The following is a 22,341-nucleotide window of genomic DNA, read 5'->3' on the forward strand; positions in this document are numbered from 1 at the left end:
GTAAGGGTTCAAACGGAACCCCCTGAAGAACTGAAAGAACTAGATTGAGACTCCAAGGAGGAGTCAAAGGTTTGTAAACAGGCTTGATTCTAACCAGAGCCTGAACAAAGGCTTGAACATCTGGCACAGCTGCCAGTTTTTTGTGAAGTAACACCGACAAGGCAGAAATCTGTCCCTTCAGGGAACTTGCCGATAATCCTTTTTCCAATCCTTCTTGAAGGAAGGATAGAATCCTAGGAATCTTAACCTTGTCCCAAGGGAATCCTTTAGATTCACACCAACAGATATATTTTTTCCAAATTTTGTGGTAAATCTTTCTAGTTACAGGCTTTCTGGCCTGAACAAGAGTATCGATAACAGAATCTGAGAAACCTCGCTTCGATAAAATCAAGCGTTCAATCTCCAAGCAGTCAGCTGGAGTGAAACCAGATTCGGATGTTCGAACGGACCCTGAACAAGAAGGTCTCGTCTCAAAGGTAGCTTCCAAGGTGGAGCCGATGACATATTCACCAGATCTGCATACCAAGTCCTGCGTGGCCACGCAGGAGCTATCAAGATCACCGACGCCCTCTCCTAATTGATCCTGGCTACCAGCCTGGGGATGAGAGGAAACGGCGGGAACACATAAGCTAGTTTGAAGGTCCAAGGTGCTACTAGTGCATCCACTAGAGCCGCCTTGGGATCCCTGGATCTGGACCCGTAGCAAGGAACTTTGAAGTTCTGACGAGAGGCCATCAGATCCATGTCTGGAATGCCCCAAAGTTGAGTGACTTGGGCAAAGATTTCCGGATGGAGTTCCCACTCCCCCGGATGCAATGTCTGACGACTCAGAAAATCCGCTTCCCAATTTTCCACTCCCGGGATGTGGATAGCAGACAGGTGGCAGGAGTGAGACTCCGCCCATAGAATAATCTTGGTCACTTCTTCCATCGCTAGGGAACTCCTTGTTCCCCCCTGATGGTTGATGTACGCAACAGTCGTCATGTTGTCTGATTGAAACCGTATGAACTTGGTCCTCGCTAGCTGAGGCCAAGCCTTGAGAGCATTGAATATCGCTCTCAGTTCCAGAATATTTATCGGTAGAAGAGATTCTTCCCGAGACCAAAGACCCTGAGCTTTCAGGGATCCCCAGACCGCGCCCCAGCCCATCAGACTGGCGTCGGTCGTGACAATGACCCACTCTGGTCTGTGGAATGTCATCCCTCGTGACAGGTTGTCCAGGGACAGCCACCAACGGAGTGAGTCTCTGGTCCTCTGATTTACTTGTATCTTTGGAGACAAGTCTGTATAGTCCCCATTCCACTGACTGAGCATGCACAGTTGTAATGGTCTTAGATGAATGCGCGCAAAAGGAACTATGTCCATTGTCGCTACCATCAACCCGATCACTTCCATGCACTGAGCTACGGAAGGAAGAGGAACGGAATGAAGTATTCGACAAGAGTCCAGAAGCTTTGTCTTTCTGGCCTCTGTTAGAAAAATCCTCATTTCTGAGGAGTCTATAATTGTTCCCAAGAAGGGAACCCTTGTTGACGGGGATAGAGAACTCTTTTCCACGTTCACTTTCCAGCCGTGCGATCTGAGAAAGGCCAGGACGATGTCCGTGTGAGCCTTTGCTCGAGGGAGGGACGACGCTTGAATCAGAATGTCGTCCAGGTAAGGTACAACTGCAATGCCCCTTGGTCTTAGCACAGCTAGAAGGGACCCTAGTACCTTTGTGAAAATCCTTGGAGCAGTGGCTAATCCGAAAGGAAGCGCCACGAACTGGTAATGTTTGTCCAGGAATGCAAACCTTAGGAACCGATGATGTTCCTTGTGGATAGGAATATGTAGATACGCATCCTTTAAATCCACCGTGGTCATGAATTGACCTTCCTGGATGGAAGGAAGGATAGTTCGAATGGTTTCCATCTTGAAAGATGGGACCTTGAGAAATTTGTTTAAGATCTTGAGATCTAGGATTGGTCTGAACGTTCCCTCTTTTTTGGGAACTATGAACAGATTGGAGTAGAACCCCATCCCTTGTTCTCTCAATGGAACAGGATGAATCACTCCCATTTTTAACAGGTCTTCTACACAATGTAAGAACGCCTGTCTTTTTATGTGGTCTGAAGACAACTGAGACCTGTGGAACCTTCCCCTTGGGGGAAGTCCCTTGAATTCCAGAAGATAACCCTGGGAGACTATTTCTAGCGCCCAAGGATCCAGAACATCTCTTGCCCAAGCCTGAGCGAAGAGAGAGAGTCTGCCCCCCACCAGATCCGGTCCCGGATCGGGGGCCGATATTTCATGCTGTCTTGGTAGCAGTGGCAGGTTTCTTTGCCTGCTTTCCCTTGTTCCAGCCTTGCATTGGTCTCCAAGCTGGCTTGGCCTGAGAAGTATTACCCTCTTGCTTAGAGGACGTAGCACCTTGGGCTGGTCCGTTTTTACGAAAGGGACGAAAATTAGGTCTATTTTTTGCCTTGAAAGGCCGATCCTGAGGAAGGGCATGGCCCTTACCCCCAGTGATATCAGAGATAATCTCTTTCAAGTCAGGACCAAACAGCGTTTTCCCCTTGAAAGGAATGTTTAGTAGCTTGTTCTTGGAAGACGCATCAGCCGACCAAGATTTCAACCAAAGCGCTCTGCGCGCCACAATAGCAAACCCAGAATTCTTAGCCGCTAACTTAGCCAATTGCAAAGAGGCGTCTAGAGTGAAAGAATTAGCCAATTTGAGAGCATTGACTCTGTCCATAATCTCCTCATAAGGAGGAGAGTCACTATCGAGCACCTTAATCAGTTCATCAAACCAGAAATATGCGGCTGTAGTGACAGGGACAATGCATGAAATGGGTTGTAGAAGGTAACCCTGCTGAACAAACATCTTTTTTAAGCAAACCTTCTAATTTTTTATCCATAGGATCTTTGAAAGCACAACTATCCTCTATGGGAATAGTGGTGCGTTTGTTTAAAGTAGAAACCGCTCCCTCGACCTTGGGGACTGACTGCCATAAGTCCTTTCTGGGGTCGACCATAGGAAACAATTTTTTAAATATGGGGGGAGGGACGAAAGGAATACCGGGCCTTTCCCATTCTTTATTAACAATGTCCGCCACCCGCTTGGGTATAGGAAAAGCTTCTGGGAGCCCCGGCACCTCTAGGAACTTGTCCATTTTACATAGTTTCTCTGGGATGACCAAATTTTCACAATCATCCAGAGTGGATAATACCTCCTTAAGCAAAATGCGGAGATGTTCCAATTTAAATTTAAAAGTAATCACATCAGATTCAGCCTGCTGAGAAATGTTCCCTAAATCAGTAATTTCTCCCTCAGACAAAACCTCCCTGGCTCCCTCAGATTGGGTTAGGGGCCCTTCAGAGATATTAATATCAGCGTCGTCATGCTCTTCAGTAACTAAAACAGAGCATCCACGCTTACGCTGACAAGGGTTCATTTTGGCTAAAATGTTTTTGACAGAATTATCCATTACAGCCGTTAATTGTTGCATAGTAAGGAGTATTGGCGCGCTAGATGTACTAGGGGCCTCCTGAGTGGGCAAGACTCGTGTAGACGAAGGAGGGAATGATGCAGTACCATGCTTACTCCCCTCACTTGAGGAATCATCTTGGGCATCATTGTCATTATCACATAAATCACATTTATTTAAATGAATAGGAATTCTGGCTTCCCCACATTCAGAACACAGTCTATCTGGTAGTTCAGACATGTTAAACAGGCATAAACTTGATAAGAAAGTACAAAAAACGTTTTGAAATAAAACCGTTACTGTCACTTTAAATTTTAAACTGAACACACTTTATTACTGCAATTGCGAAAAAACATGAAGGAATTGTTCAAAATTCACCAAACTTTCACCACAGTGTCTTAAAGCCTTGAAAATATTGCACACCAATTTTGGAAGCTTTAACCCTTAAAATAACGGAACCGGAGCTGTTTTAAGCTTTAACCCCTTTACAGTCCCTGGTATCTGCTTTGCTGAGACCCAACCAAACCCAAGGGGAATACGATACCAAATGATGCCTTCAGAAGTCTTTTATCAGTATCAGAGCTCCTCTCACATGCGACTGCATGCCATGTCTCTCAAAAACAAGTGCGCAACACCGGCGCGAAAATGAGACTCTGCCTATGCTTTGGGAAAGCCCCTAAAGAATAAGGTGTCTAAAACAGTGCCTGCCGATATAATTATATCAAAATACCCAGAATAAATGATTCCTCAAGGCTAAATAAGTGTTAATATCAATCGATTTAGCCCAAAAAATGTCTACAGTCTAAATAAGCCCTTGTGAAGCCCTTATTTACAATCGTAATAAACATGGCTTACCGGATCCCATAGGGAAAATGACAGCTTCCAGCATTACATCGTCTTGTTAGAATGTGTCATACCTCAAGCAGCAAAGGACTGCAAACTGTTCCCCCAACTGAAGTTAATGCTCTCAACAGTCCTGTGTGGAACAGCCATGGATTTTAGTTACGGTTGCTAAAATCATTTTCCTCATACAAACAGAATTCTTCATCTCTTTTCTGTTTCTGAGTAAATAGTACGTACCAGCACTATTTGAAAATAACAAACTCTTGATTGAATAATGAAAAACTACAGTTAAACACTAAAAAACTCTAAGCCATCTCCGTGGAGATGTTGCCTGTACAACGGCAAAGAGAATGACTGGGGTAGGCGGAGCCTAGGAGGGATCATGTGACCAGCTTTGCTGGGCTCTTTGCCATTTCCTGTTGGGGAGGAGAATATCCCACAAGTAAGGATGACGCCGTGGACCGGACACACCTATGTTGGAGAAATGAAGGTACTGCAGATTAAAGTCTATTTAAAGATCACATTTTGGATGCAGTCTCATTGAATACTGGTTGTTTTGAAAAGCATTTCAGTCTCTTTGGTAAGATTTAAAGGTCACATTTAGGTTGCCTTCTCATTAAATACTGGTTCTTTTGAAAAGTATTTCAGTCTCTTTGGTATGAAAGCTTTTTCTTTTTATAGGCACATATCCCCAGGAACAAGGCTTTGAGAATTCAGATGTATACAAGGCCTACATGTTCTGCATATCCCTTGTTATCTCAGTAGTTCTTCATAAGCTGTAGTAAAGTTTTTGGGTGGTGAGTTTTGTATTGCATGCAGGAATCAATTCACAGATTTCAGTTTAGCCCAGGACAAAAAAAAAAGCCAGCGAGATCAGGAAAAATCTTCTACTGCTCCAGTTTCAGATGTTTTTGATGGGGGTGGAGGTGCAGCTCTCATCTGCAAGATGAATGGTGTGAGATCGTTTACAGATATTCATTGTATGGCATTAGTGGTATTATTGTTTACCTTTCAAATAAAACTAACAAAAACAGCATAACAGTGTATAACTCAGTCCTGGGACTCTAGTGCTCATTGGTTTATAGAAACAATCCAGCAAAAAAACAAATAATGCTTACCTGATAATTTCCTTTTCTTCCGTTGGAAAGAGTCCACAGCTGCATTCATTACTTTTGGGAAATAAGAACCTGGCCACAAGGAGAAGGCAAAGACACCCCAGCCAAAGGCTTAAATACTCCTCCCACTTCCCTCATCCCCCAGTCATTCTGCCGAGGAACAAGGAATAGTAGATCAAATATCAGGGTGAAAAAAGTGCCAGAAGAATAAAAAGACGCCCCACGTAGAAAAAGTGTGGGGAGTTGTGGACTCTTTCCAACAGAAGAAAAGGAAATTATTAGGTAAGCATAATTTATGTTTTTCTTCCTAATTGGAAAGAGTCCACAGCTGCATTCATTACTTTTGGGAAAACAATACCCACGATAAAGAGGACACTTAATGCTAAAACGGGAGGGTACAATAGGCGGCCCATTCTGAGGGCACCAAGCCAGAAACCACTACCCAACAAAACCCCCACTTCGTCCGAAGCCTAGCTAGAGACCACAAAATCAGACTCAACTGAGCCAACAGTCCTCCAGGAGACACCGTCGCCCAACAGGCGGTCCCTCACCAAGGGATATGGCAAAGAAGAACCGAAAGGTCACCACAAAATCCATGAAAGGAAAACCCCCAATAGCGAGCCCAGCTCACAAAGACCCAAATGGGTCCTGACAGACAAGGGGAGGCTACGACCAGGCCAAGCATAAACCAGAGGTTTAGGACCGGGCCTCTAAACAGAGAAACCTTTCTCTCAACATCGTGCAAAAGCACCGAAAGACAACTGAAGACGAGTCCTCACATCGTCAGAACTAAGAATACTATAGTATTCAGACAAAAAAAGAAAGCGTAACAGATCCAGACAAAAAACCCTGAGTCAAGAACACGCAGCCATCATTAGGATGACACAGATTACTTGTTGAGAAGAAAAAAGCGACCAGCAAGAGAACCGATTGTAAAAGGAGAACTCCCAGACAGAGGACACACTTCCAGGCAATCAAAGCTGCTAGACCTACACACAGGGCTCCAAAAGGGGAAGCACATAACCTCAACGAGACCCACTGCACCCCCAATAGAGAGGTTACACCCAGAACCCGAAGGTGACCCGGGATCCTCAGCTTGTAAACCCAGGGGGCTAGCTACAATGCCAACCTAGATCCTGAAGATGACAACGCATCTCAGAACCCACTCCCAACAAGGCTAGCCCAAGCATCGGTAGGTCTTGAAAACAGAACAGAGGAACCCCAACACCAGCTCAAAAATGAGCGGAAGAATGGCCACAGCCATCCCAACAGAGCATGGGTGCCAACCCAACTCCTTAGAAACAGACAAGGCCGTAGACCCAAAGGAATCTAACAAAAAGCCCACCATAGTCTTGACAAGGAGCCAGCAAGACTCCAGATGGAACGTAACAACCCAGAGAAAAATACCCCTCTCTGAAAGGTTAACTCTCAGTTTCAACCTCCCGAATCAAAGAGAATCCCTAGAAAAAGGACCACACCTCCATAAGAAGGAGAATAAGCCCCCCACCCTAAGAAAAGGGATGGGGCCAAAAAGGCAGAGATCAATCTCCAACGCAGATGAAGTTGGAAGGAATCCCCCTAAGGAATTAGCTTGCCAACACACTGTGCAATAGCTGCAGCAGAAACACTGCAAACCCATTCGCCTGCAGAGCAGTGAATCCATAAGGTTACCACAGCAAGCTGAACAAGGGAAACCGACCATAAATGCATAAGTCTAGCCCAATGAGCATCAGCACTCAGACAACCTGGCCAACCGTGACCAGGTCAATTATTCCAAGTAAAAGGACATAGCCCTAGTTCCCAGGAACTGGGGAACCTCAAACCATCCCTAGAGCCAAAAAGTCTGGGAACAACTCCACAAAGGAAAACACTGAGTGAAGCCTCAGCAACCGGAAGCACCAGGGAGAAAACAGATCTGAGCCCCCAATTGTTTAAACAATCAATATCCGAGAACTTAACACACTGTCTGATATAAAAAAATCAGACCACAGGGAGATATCAATGCAATATCCAGATCAACCTGGATGACGAGATAACTCGCAAGTCCCGACCCAAGGAAGAGACAACCCCTTGCCAAAGTCCAATGCTCCAAAGGAGCTAAGGCATTAAAAGTCGTTCAACGACACTAGAGCCCATAGACTCTCAAACAGCCGCAGGACAACAAGCACGGGGATACCCTGAGGCCAAAATCCCTTGAGTAAAGGCTGGTCTCTGCATCACCTCCATACAATCAGAGGATCATAGAGAGAAAAGGACGCACAGCATCTCCAGCTCCAAGCAGAGCCCAAGGAGACCACACCCAGTGCCCCTAACAGGGAGCGACTATATCCCGGAGGGGAACCCAGGTCCCTAAAAGGAGACCCAACTCACATGGAGACAACAGAGGAAGACTAAAATGTCTCATAAAAACAGCTAGACAGTACAAAGTCAATGTGCAATAGCTGCAGCTGGTCACATTCTGCAACCCATTTGCTGCAAGGCAGCTGAACTACCCAATAAACTACTAGCTGCTGAGAACTAAAGTCCAGAAGATCAATTCCCAGGGCGTCAAAAGAAAAAAGGCCAAACCGCCCAACTCGGCGGCAAGAGGGCGCAAGCCCACTAACCCTCCACTACATGGGAAGGAGCTCTAGGGTCTGACAACCCCAGGCACAAGAGAGAGAGAGACGCAGTGGAACTCCACTGACCCAGTCATCCAAATTGAAGACTATAAGGACTGAGACAATCCTTCCTGCCTCACAGACCCACCAGTCTTCTAGAATGCTTAGTTGAAAACAGAGGATAACATGAGCACTCAGCGCCTCTACCGGACCAGCCAAGCATAGCGGCGCCACGTGTCCGAACAGCTACCAGACAGAACTGAACCCAAACAGGATCAGCCTGCAATCCAGGTCCTAACCGTCAAGCCGCATAAATTCTCCCTCAGAGGGGAAGAAGGAAAAGAGACAGGACATCCTATCGGATGAAAATAAAATACAAGGCAACCCGTAGGTTAATGCCCAAAAAGAAACAGGCTTACCACAGGACCAGCCAAACAGAGCCCTGATCTTCCAAAAAAACTGGAAAAGATCTCAATACATAGACAATCAGGTGATTACATCATCCCCACATGTCTAATGAGGTGCGCCATTCGAAGAGCAGACTGAGTATTCCCGTATCCGATAAGGATAGGGTCACTCAATAACTGAAAAAACATGTCTGAGTAACACGCGAAGGCACGCAATTCTGTAACGAAAGGCACAACACTCAGGGACAGTTGCACCCGATGTACAGTCCAAGGTGGAATACCCGGGATAACAGGAGCATGGAAGGGAAGGCACCACCCTGTCCTCAAACTCTATTCAATTTAGGAAATAAAGGTTCATCAGGCAATATGACCTCAGGAACCCCTGAATTCACCAAAAGCTTCCTTCAGAAGAAGCGCAAATTCCTAAAACTAAAGTCTGGTTCCTCCGCAGCTGGAGGTTGAGAGGCAGCAGACTCTGACCCAGAAAGTTTATACTCTGAAGTCTTAGAAAGAACCTCATCCTCGGATAACCCTATCAGTTAAATCCAAAAATTATTTGATGTACTCTGGGAAGGAGTAACTTTTCGCTTGCCCTTAGCAGGGAGAGGTAAAGCATTAAGGCCGCAGATACCGCCGTCTGAACTGTGCAGTAACGTATGGAGAAAAAAGGCCCCCTCCAGATGGAGGATCAGCAATACTACGGGAAAACTGCATGTGTATTGAGATAACAATGTAGGTTACGCACCTCACTGAACGACAACTCCTCAGAGGTGGACGGCTCCGTGATATCAAACATGTTTGATATTATCACATTAACAAGGCATATGGAATATAATTGAGAGGGGGAACTAGGGCCTCCTCCCCATATATAAACAGGAATTCCTCTTTAGGAATAGAGGCAGTACTGTCTAAAGAAACCGAATCCTCCATCACTAGTGCAATAACCGGAGAACTAGAGAGATAAAAAATCCTCTTTTTTACTCTCTAAAGAAACCGAATTCTCCATCACTAGTGCAATAACCGGAGAACTAGAGGGATAAAAAATCGTCTTTTTTTTCTTTTAATAAAATAACGGCACCTCTATACCCCAATGGCTGGGACACTCACCACCTCCTATGACCCAGACAGTACAGAGATGTATGACTCCTCTCTGATAGTCACGAAGGAGGGAATGAATCACACAGTGCACAATGCAGGACCGTCCCTGCTATGAGAGAAAGCGCGCCAAGCTTGTAAGCTGCATGGCTCTCAAAGTGAAAGTGAAACTTGTATATTCCATAACAGCCTAAGAGCCCATAACATCTCCCACATAAAGCAGCATAAAATCAAATAAACATATAAGATTATTATTCCCCCCTGTTCAATAATCCCCCTAAGGAGATATTAACCCTTGATTCTATAAAGATAAAAGGCGCCACACTGTGACCCTGTCTTCTGTGTTAACATTATGTAATAAAACATGAAACTATCTTACCAGAATCTACGCCGTGGAACAGGAACACGGCCATTCAAGTGTGACAGGTCGTAGCATCGCTCCTGACATGGACTTGAGAGAAAAAGCAGTCTGCGGAACTCGTCAACTCCGATTGCTATAGAAGCTGTTAATATAAGTCGGGATAGTGTCGCAAATGAGAACTCTCCCTGCATCTCCGGACTCTAACTTTCACCCAGGCCCTCACTGAGAAGCTTATAGGGCTACTTAAAACTCCTGTCCCATTGCGAAGAGTAGTACCCTCCATAAGAGACAAAACAAATTCTGACACTTCTCTGCCAACCTCCTGGGATGAAAGGCAAATAATGACTGGGGGATGAGGGAAGTGAGAGGAGTATTTAAGCCTTTGGCTGGGGTGTCTTTGCCTCCTCCTGGAGGCCAGGTTCTTATTTTCCAAAAGTAATGAATGCAGCTGTGGACTCTTTCCAATTAGGAAGAAAAGTTGGTTTATTAGGTACAGGAACATCCATTAAAAAAAAAAAACAATAACAAAAAAACCTTCACTTTAGTAAATTTTTAAACATTTAAATATTTTGGTTACCATTTAAATATTTTGATTAACATTTAAGAATATCATATCCATTTAATATTTAAAAAGTATGCTAACACCAAAAGATGAATTAATGCATTAAAATTGATATTTGATCATATACATGGTCAAATAAGGTTACATTTTTAGATATAAATGTAAAGGCTTTAAAAAAAGGTTTTCTCATTACAGGCAGTCCTGTAGCAAAACAAACTTCTCCCTATACTTTCCAAAACTATATATGTATGTAAGTTGTATGTTCCAACTTATATACAAATTCAACTTAAGAACAAACCTACAGAACCTATCTTGTTCATAACCTGGGGACTGCCTGTACATACACACATATATATATATATATATATATATATATATATATATATATATACACACACACATATATATATATATATATATATATATATATATATATATATAAATAAATAAATAAATGAATGGACACGCACATGCTTAAGAACAAAAATTGAGAAAACAGGCAGTAATTTATGACTGCATGCCCATGCTTAGGGGCACATTACTAGTTATTGTATCTAACTAGCCCTGCAAACATGCTAGGATTTCAGGATGATCTAATTATAATGTTCTAATTATTTTATTCTAGACTGATGTATGGCTAATAAAATACCATCAAAAGTGTTTTAGTAAGTAAACGTGTTCTTCATTGTGGAATAATACTAACATGTTTCCGCCGTGTATAAAACCCCAGCTTCTTTTTGTTTAGAAAGATCTTCTGCAGCATAACAAAAAATTATAATAGCAAAGTCTAATTGGTCTTATAAAACTTACTGGGCGCTTGTGTTGTTCTTATTTCCTCTGAGTTGGCCAACTTTCAACTGTCTCTGATTATTTTTAACGTTCAACAGTTTCCCATAGAGCATGAAAGCTTCGTGTGACAATGACAGACAGTTACCATAGATATCATACTAATCACGCACATATTTAATTGGGCTAAATGAGCTTAAGCAGATAGATCATTTTAGTGTTTGCAGACTTTGTGAACAGAGACTGGATTATGGGTAATCAAATGTTTGTAACCTCTGTAAATTCAGTTAATACAATTATAAAGTCCAGCACATGAATGCAGTCTTCATTTTAAATATATGTAATAACCCTTAAGATAGTCACTCTGAATCATTTTTTTATTTTCAGGTTACTTACTGGTCTCAGTCGTGTGCCTGCAAAATCGGGAGAACCCTGAGAACTCCCTGAACCTTCATGTCTGGAATCTGAAAGCATAGAAAGCATTAACCATTTATCCATTTATATATATATAAAAAAAGTTGGCCCTCTTCCATTTTAATACTACATTTCAAACTTCTACCATGCCCTCTGGGACAGTGTTCAGATATTTTGCTGTAGCTGTTTTCTACATAATAGTCAAAAATAAACCAGCCAACAATTTTTGTATGCTGATCTTACGGAAATATGTAAATGGACATATAAACGTCATAACTATCCATAAAGGGATAGTAAAGTCCAAATTAAACTTTCATGATTCAGATAAAGCATGCAATTTTAAGCAACTTTCTAATTTACTCCTATTATATTTTTTCTTTGTTCTCTTGATATCTTTATTTTAAAAGCAGGAATGTAAAGCTTAGGAGCCGGCCCATTTTTGGTTCAGAACCCTGGTAGTGCTTGCTGATTGGTGGCTACATTTTAAAAAAATGACAATTCCAGTGAACATCCAATCAACATGTGTGTAATATGACAATCTTGAAGCCGAGCCCCTTTGAAGCCCTTAGAAAGCCTAAGTAAAGAATGGGTGGGACTGCTCTATATATCACAGCCCAGCCAAAAGAGGAAATGAAGGGGCGGAGGAACCGACAATACCAATTAGGATTATAAATCTTTTATTATAAAATATATACACACTTTAAAAATAATAATTATGTGGTTTTACTTGCAAAGTAATATATTTGTCATTGCAACATTCTTATAGTCTGAAATTTACCATCAAAGTTTAAAGGGACACTGAACCCAAAATTTTTCTTTGGTGATTCAGATAGAGCATGCGATTTTAAGCAACTTTCTAATTTACACCTATTATCAATTTTTCTTCGTTCTCTTGCTTTCTTTATTTGAAAAAGAAGGCATCTAAGCAATTTTTTTGTTCAGAACCATGGAAATCACTTGTTTATTGGTGGGTGAATTTATCCACTAATCAGCAAAAACAACCCAGTTTGTTCACCAAAAATGGGCCGGCATCTAAACTTACATTCTTGCATTTCAAATAAGATACCAAGAGAATGAAGACAATTTGATAAAAGGAGTCAATTAGAAAGTTGTTTAAAATTGCATGCTCTATCTGAATCACAAAAGAAAAAAATTGGGTTCAGTGTCCCTTTAAGGTGTTGCTTAACAATTAAAAGTACATAAAAGTATCTACTAAAGTGTATGGTATTCATAAGACACTTTACACTAGCCAATCCAGAGCTGGTTGACTATGGAGCTGGACGACTATGGAAAGCACTGAAGACTGCAATGACTTTGGAACTTTCTAATGCATCAAGAATGCCGTTTATATCCCTCTTTATAATCCATTTAAATATCTGTTATATATGTTCAATACCACTTACCCTAAAATACACATTCATTTTATATAAAAATAAAAAGTATTAAAAAAAAAATCATACATATACCAATTATAATACTATTCTTTATATAGTTATAAATAATTATTTTTTCACAGAAATGATTTATTGCATATCCAATCTTTTTAATGACATTTCATTCTTCTGTAGAAGTAATTATCAGTTAGATTATGCTAAGTTGAATATATCCCATCATAAACTGTGTTTTAGTATATGGGGTAAAATATAATAAACCATACCATAATTAAACATTTACCTGGCTCTGTTGGAGGTGTAGGTCCTTGAAGTTGTATTCTTTGGTTTGCAAATGGACTAATCATGGGTGGCAAGAAAGGAGGTGGAGCTGGAGATGGGAGATCCTGCAGAAGTGTAAACCACAGTTCATCTTCAATTGTTAGCTTATCAACAAAGCTTATTAAGGAAATATCAGTTTAGCATATGTTTAAATTTCATTACATTATCAGAATATGTAAAGGGACATTCCAGTCAAAATATAATTGCACACAGATGAATTACATCATTTGTAATATACATGTTTTAGCAAAAATGCTTCTAGCAAAAGTGATCACTATTTTAGCGTTAACATTATTCTCTGCACGTGCATGTGAAGCATAGCTAGATACTCTCAGTGCACCAGCATTTTAAATACTGCAGCTGTGAGTGCCAATGGGGCTTGTATAATTTCAACAATTTACACACTGAGTCATTACCAGATGGTACAAGCACCTAAGGATTTCTGAGAAAGTGCTGTGTTTAAAAAGCTGGTGCACGGAGCATACTTAAATACACTTTTGAAACGGCTATATCGTTTATTAGAAGCATTTTTGCTAATGCATGTATAATAAAAAAATGCTTCTATTCAAAACTGAAATGTAGCTATTTGGTTTCCAGTTTTGGCTGGAATGTCCCTTGAATGTCAATTTGCTGTTTGTTTTTGTATGTGTGTGAAATAACTAACAAACAATAGCTAAGCTGCTAAAACCTTCAAGCAACAAACATAAATGTAAATAGTGACTTTCATTTGCACAAATAGTTGACCTAGAAAAAGTTAATTATTTCACTATATACAATAATTCTGAATCGTAAATATGGAATATTTGACTTCTTTCATAATCTAGGGAGCACTAGATTATTCTATGCTTTGAATTAATCGCATCATTTTTTTTTTACGTTTATTTATCAGAAGGATATCTGTAACACGCAATGATACCTAAAACAGGATATTAAAGCATTAGCCAATGGAACAAGTATCCAATGAATTTTGAATACAATATAAATTCCCGAGTGGAACAAACATATGCCAGATTTAGTAGTAATCAGCACACAGAACGAGGCCCTTTGCACCCATTTTTGTGGCCCCTGGGAAGGAGCAGAACAAAAAACATGTGCCATAGTCTTTGTGAGCACAGGAAAAAGCTAAACTAAAATGTGTTCTTTGGGGCTTATGTGGGTGGGAGAACAAGGCATCCAGAACGAAAGAGCCCTTTAGAGGGGAGAACAGAAGAAACATAATTTATGCTTACCTGATAAATTCCTTTCTTCTGTTATGTGTGATCAGTCCACGGGTCATCATTACTTCTGGGATATAACTCCTCCCCAACAGGAAATGCAAGAGGATTCACCCAGCAGAGCTGCATATAGCTCCTCCCCTCTACGTCACTCCCAGTCATTCGACCAAGAATCAACGAGAAAGGAGAACCAAGGGTGAAGTGGTGACTGGAGTATAATTTAAAAGATATTTACCTGCCTTAAAAAACAGGGCGGGCCGTGGACTGATCACACAACAGAAGAAAGGAATTTATCAGGTAAGCATAAATTATGTTTTCTTCTGTTATGTGTGATCAGTCCACGGGTCATCATTACTTCTGGGATACCAATACCAAAGCAAAAGTACACGGATGACGGGAGGGATAGGCAGTCTCATTATACAGAAGGAACCACTGCCTGAAGAACCTTTCTCCCAAAAATAGCCTCCGAAGAAGCAAAAGTGTCAAATTTGTAAAATTTGGAAAAAGTATGAAGCGAAGACCAAGTTGCAGCCTTGCAAATCTGTTCAACAGAGGCCTCATTCTTAAAGGCCCAAGTGGAAGCCACAGCTCTAGTAGAATGGGCTGTAATTCTTTCAGGAGGCTGCTGTCCAGCAGTCTCATAGGCTAAACGAATTATGCTACGAAGCCAAAAGGAGAGAGAGGTAGCCGAAGCCTTATGACCTCTCCTCTGACCAGAGTACACGACAAACAGGGAAGACGTTTGTCGAAAATCCTTAGTTGCCTGCAAATAGAACTTGAGGGCACGAACTACATCCAGATTGTGTAGAAGACGTTCCTTCTTTGAAGAAGGATTTGGGCATAAAGAAGGAACAACAATCTCTTGATTGATGTTCCTGTTAGTGACTACCTTAGGTAAGAACCCAGGTTTAGTACGCAGAACTACCTTATCTGAATGAAAAATCAAATAAGGAGAATCACAATGTAAAGCTGATAACTCAGAGACTCTCCGAGCCGAAGAAATAGCCATTAAAAATAACACTTTCCAAGATAACAACTTTATATCAATGGAATGAAGGGGTTCAAACGGAACTCCTTGTAGAACGTTAAGAACAAGGTTTAAACTCCATGGCGGAGCAACAGTTTTAAACACAGGCTTGATTCTAGCTAAAGCCTGACAAAAGGCCTGGACGTCTGGATTTTCTGACAGACGCCTGTGCAACAAGATGGACAGAGCTGAGATCTGTCCCTTTAATGAACTAGCCGATAAACCCTTTTCTAAACCTTCTTGTAGAAAGGACAATATCCTAGGAATCCTAACCTTACTCCAGGAGTAACCTTTGGATTCGCACCAGTATAGGTATTTACGCCATATCTTATGGTAAATCCTTCTGGTAACAGGCTTCCTAGCCTGTATCAGGGTATCAATAACCGACTCAGAAAAACCACGTTTTGATAAAATCAAGCGTTCAATTTCCAAGCAGTCAGCTTCAGAGAAGTTAGATTTTGATGTTTGAATGGACCCTGTATCAGAAGGTCCTGTCTTAGAGGTAGAGACCAAGGCGGACAGGATGACATGTCCACTAGATCTGCATACCAAGTCCTGCGTGGCCATGCAGGCGCTATTAGAATCACTGATGCTCTCTCCTGTTTGATTTTGGCAATCAATCGAGGAAGCAGCGGGAAGGGTGGAAACACATAAGCCATCCCGAAGTTCCAAGGTGCTGTCAAAGCATCTATCAGAACCGCTCCCGGATCCCTGGATCTGGACCCGTAGCGAGGAAGTTTGGCGTTCTGGCGAGACGCCATGAGATCTATCTCTGGTTTGCCCCAACGTCGAAGTATTTGGGCAAAGACCTCCGGATGAAGTTCCCACTCCCACGGATGAAAAGTCTGGCGACTCAAGAAATCCGCCTCCCAGTTCTCCACTCCCGGGATGTGGATTGCTGACAGGTGGCAAGAGTGAGACTCTGCCCAGCGAATTATCTTTGATACTTCCATCATTGCTAGGGAGCTTCTTGTCCCTCCTTGATGGTTGATGTAAGCTACAGTCGTAATGTTGTCCGACTGAAACCTGATGAACCCCCGAGTTTTTAACTGGGGCCAAGCCAGAAGGGCATTGAGAACTGCTCTCAATTCCAGAATGTTTATTGGCAGGAGACTTTCCTCCTGATTCCATTGTCCCTGAGCCTTCAGAGAATTCCAGACAGCGCCCCAACCTAGTAGGCTGGCGTCTGTTGTTACAATTGTCCAGTCCGGTCTGCTGAATGGCATCCCCCTGGACAGATGTGGCCGAGAAAGCCACCATAGAAGAGAGTTTCTGGTCTCTTGATCCAGATTCAGAGTAGGGGACAAGTCTGAGTAATCCCCATTCCACTGACTCAGCATGCACAATTGCAGCGGTCTGAGATGTAGACGTGCAAAGGGTACTATGTCCATTGCTGCTACCATTAAACCGATCACCTCCATGCATTGAGCTACTGACGGGAGTTGAATGGAATGAAGGACACGGCATGCATTTAGAAGCTTTGTTAATCTGTCTTCTGTCAGATAAATCTTCATTTCTACAGAATCTATAAGAGTCCCCAAGAATGGAACTCTTGTGAGAGGAAAGAGAGAACTCTTCTTTTCGTTCACTTTCCATCCGTGCGACCTTAGAAATGCCAGAACTAACTCTGTATGAGACTTGGCAGTTTGAAAGCTTGAAGCTTGTATCAGAATGTCGTCTAGGTACGGAGCTACCGAAATTCCTCGCGGTCTTAGTACCGCCAGAAGGGCACACAGAACCTTTGTGAAGATTCTTGGAGCCGTAGCCAATCCGAATGGAAGAGCTACAAACTGGTAATGCCTGTCTAAGAAGGCAAACCTTAGATACCGGTAATGATCTTTGTGAATCGGTATGTGAAGGTAAGCATCCTTTAAATCCACTGTGGTCATGTACTGACCCTTTTGGATCATGGGTAAGATTGTCCGAATAGTTTCCATTTTGAACGATGGAACTCTTAGGAATTTGTTTAGGATCTTTAAATCCAAGATTGGCCTGAAAGTTCCCTCTTTTTTGGGAACCACAAACAGGTTTGAGTAAAACCCTTGTCCTTGTTCCGACCGCGGAACCGGATGGATCACTCCCATTAATAACAGATCTTGTACACAGCGTAGAAACGCTTCTTTCTTTATCTGGTTTGTTGACAACCTTGACAGATGAAATCTCCCTCTTGGGGGAGAGAATTTGAAGTCTAGAAGGTATCCCTGAGATATGATCTCTAGCGCCCAGGGATCCTGAACATCTCTTGCCCAAGCCTGGGCGAAGAGAGAGAGTCTGCCCCCCACTAGATCCGGTCCCGGATCGGGGGCCCTCGATTCATGCTGTCTTAGGGGCAGCAGCAGGTTTCCTGGCCTGCTTGCCCTTGTTCCAGGACTGGTTAGGTTTCCAGCCTTGTCTGTAACGAGCAACAGCTCCTTCCTGTTTTGGTGCAGTGGAAGTTGGTGCTGCTCCTGCTTTGAAATTCCGAAAGGGACGAAAATTAGACTGTCTAGCCTTAGCTTTGGCTTTGTCTTGAGGCAGGGCGTGGCCCTTACCTCCTGTAATGTCAGCGATAATTTCTTTCAAACCGGGCCCAAATAAAGTTTGCCCCTTGAAAGGTATATTAAGTAATTTGGATTTAGAAGTTACATCAGCTGACCAGGATTTTAGCCACAGCGCCCTACGTGCCTGAATGGCGAATCCTGAGTTCTTAGCCGTAAGTTTGGTTAAATGTACTACGGCCTCCGAAATGAATGAATTAGCTAGTTTAAGGACTCTAAGCCTGTCCGTAATGTCGTCCAGCGTAGCTGAACTAAGGTTCTCTTCCAGAGACTCAATCCAAAATGCTGCCGCAGCCGTAATCGGCGCGATGCATGCAAGGGGTTGCAATATAAAACCTTGTTGAACAAACATTTTCTTAAGGTAACCCTCTAATTTTTTATCCATTGGATCTGAAAAAGCACAGCTATCCTCCACCGGGATAGTGGTATGCTTAGCTAAAGTAGAAACTGCTCCCTCCACCTTAGGGACCGTTTGCCATAAGTCCCGTGTGGTGGCGTCTATTGGAAACATCTTTCTAAATATTGGAGGGGGTGAGAACGGCACACCGGGTCTATCCCACTCCTTAGTAACAATTTCAGTTAGTCTCTTAGGTATAGGAAAAACGTCAGTACTCGCCGGTACCGCAAAGTATTTATCCAACCTACACAATTTCTCTGGTATTGCAACAGTGTTACAATCATTAAGAGCCGCTAAAACCTCCCCTAGTAATATACGGAGGTTCTCCAATTTAAATTTAAAATTTGAAATATCTGAATCCAATCTGTTTGGATCAGAACCGTCACCCACAGAATGAAGCTCTCCGTCCTCATGCTCTGCAAGCTGTGACGCAGTATCAGACATGGCCCTAGTATTATCAGCGCACTCTGTTCTCACCCCAGAGTGATCACGCTTGCCTCTTAGTTCTGGTAATTTAGCCAAAACTTCAGTCATAACAGTAGCCATATCTTGTAATGTTATCTGTAATGGCCGCCCAGATGTACTAGGCGCCACAATATCACGCACCTCCCGGGCGGGAGATGCAGGTACTGACACGTGAGGCGAGTTAGTCGGCATAACTCTCCCCTCGCTGTTTGGTAAAATTTGTTCAATTTGTACAGATTGGCTTTTATTTAAAGTAGCATCAATACAGTTAGTACATAAATTTCTATTGGGCTCCACCTTGGCATTGGAACAAATGACACAGGTATCTTCCTCTGAATCAGACATGTTTAACACACTAGCAAATAAACTTGCAACTTGGTTACAATCTTATTTAACAAAAACGTACTGTGCCTCAAAGAAGCACTAAACGATTAAATGACAGTTGAAATAATGAACTGAAAAACAGTTATAGCATCAATCCTTGAAAACAACACAACTTTTAGCAAAGGTTTGTTCCCATTAGTAAAGTAACAATAATTAAATTTGAAACGTAAAAATTACAGAGCAACGTTTTTAATCACAGTCAATATATAAGTCTCACAGCTCTGCTGAGAGAATCTACCTCCCTTCAAAGAAGTTTGAAGACCCCTGAGTTCTGTTAGAGATGAACCGGATCATGCAGGAAATACAAGAGTAACTGACTGGAAATTTTTGATGCGTAGCAAAGAGCGCCAAAAAACGGCCCCTCCCCCTCACACACAGCAGTGAGAGAGAAACGAAACTGTCACAATTAAAACAAGCAACTGCCAAGTGGAAAAAATAATGCCCAAACATTTATTCACTCAGTACCTCAGAAAATGCAAACGATTCTACATTCCAGCAAAAACGTTTAACATAATAAATACCTATTAAAAGGTTTAATGTACTTTTTACAGAGTAATTCCAGTGAAGTACCATCCCCAGAATACTGAAGTGTAGAGTATACATACATGTCATTATAACGGTATGGCAGGATTTTCTCATCAATTCCATTCAGAAAATAAAAACTGCTACATACCTCAATGCAGATTCATCTGCCCGCTGTCCCCTGATCTGAAGCTTTTACCTCCCTCAGATGGCCGAGAAACAGCAATATGATCTTAACTACTCCGGTTAAAATCATAGTAAAAACTCTGGTAGATTCTTCTTCAAACTCTGCCAGAGAGGTAATAACACGCTCCGGTGCTATTGTAAAATAACAAACTTTTGATTGAAGTTATAAAAACTAAGTATAATCACCATAGTCCTCTCACACATCCTATCTAGTCGTTGGGTGCAAGAGAATGACTGGGAGTGACGTAGAGGGGAGGAGCTATATGCAGCTCTGCTGGGTGAATCCTCTTGCATTTCCTGTTGGGGAGGAGTTATATCCCAGAAGTAATGATGACCCGTGGACTGATCACACATAACAGAAGAAAAGAGGGTACCCTACAACCAAAGTCTAGCTCTATGCCACTTGACACATTTGGGAAATACCGGTATATCATTTGTGTGTTCAATAACTATTCATTTATATGTGACCCTTAAAGCTTCTTAAAATATTGATCTGTAGTCACCATGTGTTAGGAAGTTGGCCATCATAACTTTAGGAAAGCACAGACAGCTGCACAGTCATGAGAATAGCACAAAAAAAAATTGAAGTTCTCACTCAACCTCCCAGATACCAGACAATGTATGTGTTTACTTGTATAGTGCATTAGAAAAGTTGTTGCATCTGAACAGAGACATTTCAGCAAAGCATCTGTATGAACAGCAAGAGGAAGGACGTTCAGTATATCTCCATTGTATATTTTCTGAGGCCCTTTTCTACGACAAAGCCAATCAGAGAAGAATGCACAGTGACCGTTATTCTTATGGACTAATACTCTATATGTGTGTGTATTGTATATATAATGTTTCTCTTCATTATTCAAATTACATATTGGATTTATCTACTAAAGAGAGCACACACAATACATTGGGTGCCAACTAGATGATGACCGGGGAGACCAGAACTGATGACCATATTACACCCAGGTATGATGGGGTTAACATAAAATGACTCCAAAACCTCAGAAGGGGCTCTACAAATACCTGATAATAAAAATAATGATAATTGTTGGTTCCTAAGAGACTGTAATGATACTATTTTTCACATCAGAATTGGTATTGTTAAGATGTGTAAGACTTATTTAAATGCCGTGTTGCGATGATTGTAGTTGTCTTATACTTCAGTAATGGTTCATAGTACATTTGTAAATACATCACACATAGGCCTGTATACAAATGGTGCATAACATGCATGTAGTAAGGTGAAAGAGCGCAATTATTATTATTATTATTTGAGCTAAGCCGTGTGGTTCAGTGATGCTATCATTTTAGAAGATTATCGCTAGATCTAAAGGTAATAGATAAAAGCAGATAGTATTTATCTGATGTGCTAGTGCAGAATTGGTATAACATTGATAATATAATTCTGCCATTGTTAACTTCATATATCATATCATTAAAAGTGACCAGGAGTTCAAACTCTAAAATGTCCTGATTTATTACAATGTTTACATTTATTATACAATAGTACAAATACAAAAAAGAAGATTTCAAATTAAAAAAACAGATATGTACCTGATTTACTTCTGATTCTTCACTTTTCAGTTCCTCTACCACCAATGATGGAAACACTCCAACTCGACCATTAAATTCCCCTTTCCAGAACCCATCATCCACACCACCCTCTTCTTTGCGAATGATCTGAATTATTGATCCCTCTGGAAATGTAAGTTCTTCTTCACTCTGACCCTCATAATCATAAAGAGCTCTAGCAAGATGCACTGTAAACAAAAAGATAAAGAAAATACTGTAAAGCAAAATAGTAGAGGAAGAAAAGACATCAGATAGGGAGAAAATCTGTAACCCCATATCTATATGTAGCAGATTTGAGTTCCTTTAGAACATAAAGGCAAATTAAGATCCTGAAACTCAATGTATTTAAAGCATTGCAATGTACAAATATGACAGGTTGCCTGCAAAGTATATCAAAGCCACATGGTTGGGCACAGGCTCACCTGGGTTGACAGGTGCCCCCTGATCAAAGCATTTTTAAATCATCTTCCTGGGGGTAGTGGTGAGTGGTACAGCCAACCAGATGCCATATTGTGTGCCCCAAAGACTCTAATAAGCAGGGCACAAACCACCAAAAAACCTGTCAAAAAGTGTTTGAAAAAGCTGAAAGCACGGCAGCCTCTAGCACTTTCCACAAAAAATGCTCCCAAGCAATCTGGAACTGATACAGCTGTAATTCATAGGAACATGGCTACAGTC

The 22,341-nt window shown here is 41.8% G+C and overlaps 1 protein-coding gene across 2 annotated transcripts in view; it reads right to left on the bottom strand.

Annotated features, from left to right (window-relative positions):
* Positions 1-4,798: 4,798 nt before the first annotated feature.
* FCHSD1 (FCH and double SH3 domains 1) overlaps positions 4,799-22,341 on the bottom strand; it is a 374,706-nt gene continuing 357,163 nt past the window's right edge. For both annotated transcript variants that reach the window (XM_053718614.1, XM_053718613.1), the window contains 4 exons: positions 21,646-21,851; positions 13,325-13,427; positions 11,633-11,700; positions 4,799-5,249 (listed from right to left, as the gene is read on the bottom strand). In XM_053718614.1, the coding sequence (XP_053574589.1) occupies positions 5,184-5,249; positions 11,633-11,700; positions 13,325-13,427; positions 21,646-21,851 (443 nt within the window). In that variant the 3' untranslated portion in view covers positions 4,799-5,183. The remainder of the gene's footprint in view (positions 5,250-11,632; positions 11,701-13,324; positions 13,428-21,645; positions 21,852-22,341) is intronic.

Source organism: Bombina bombina, chromosome 6 (genome assembly GCF_027579735.1).
Source record: "Bombina bombina isolate aBomBom1 chromosome 6, aBomBom1.pri, whole genome shotgun sequence".
Lineage (NCBI taxonomy): Eukaryota > Metazoa > Chordata > Amphibia > Anura > Bombinatoridae > Bombina > Bombina bombina.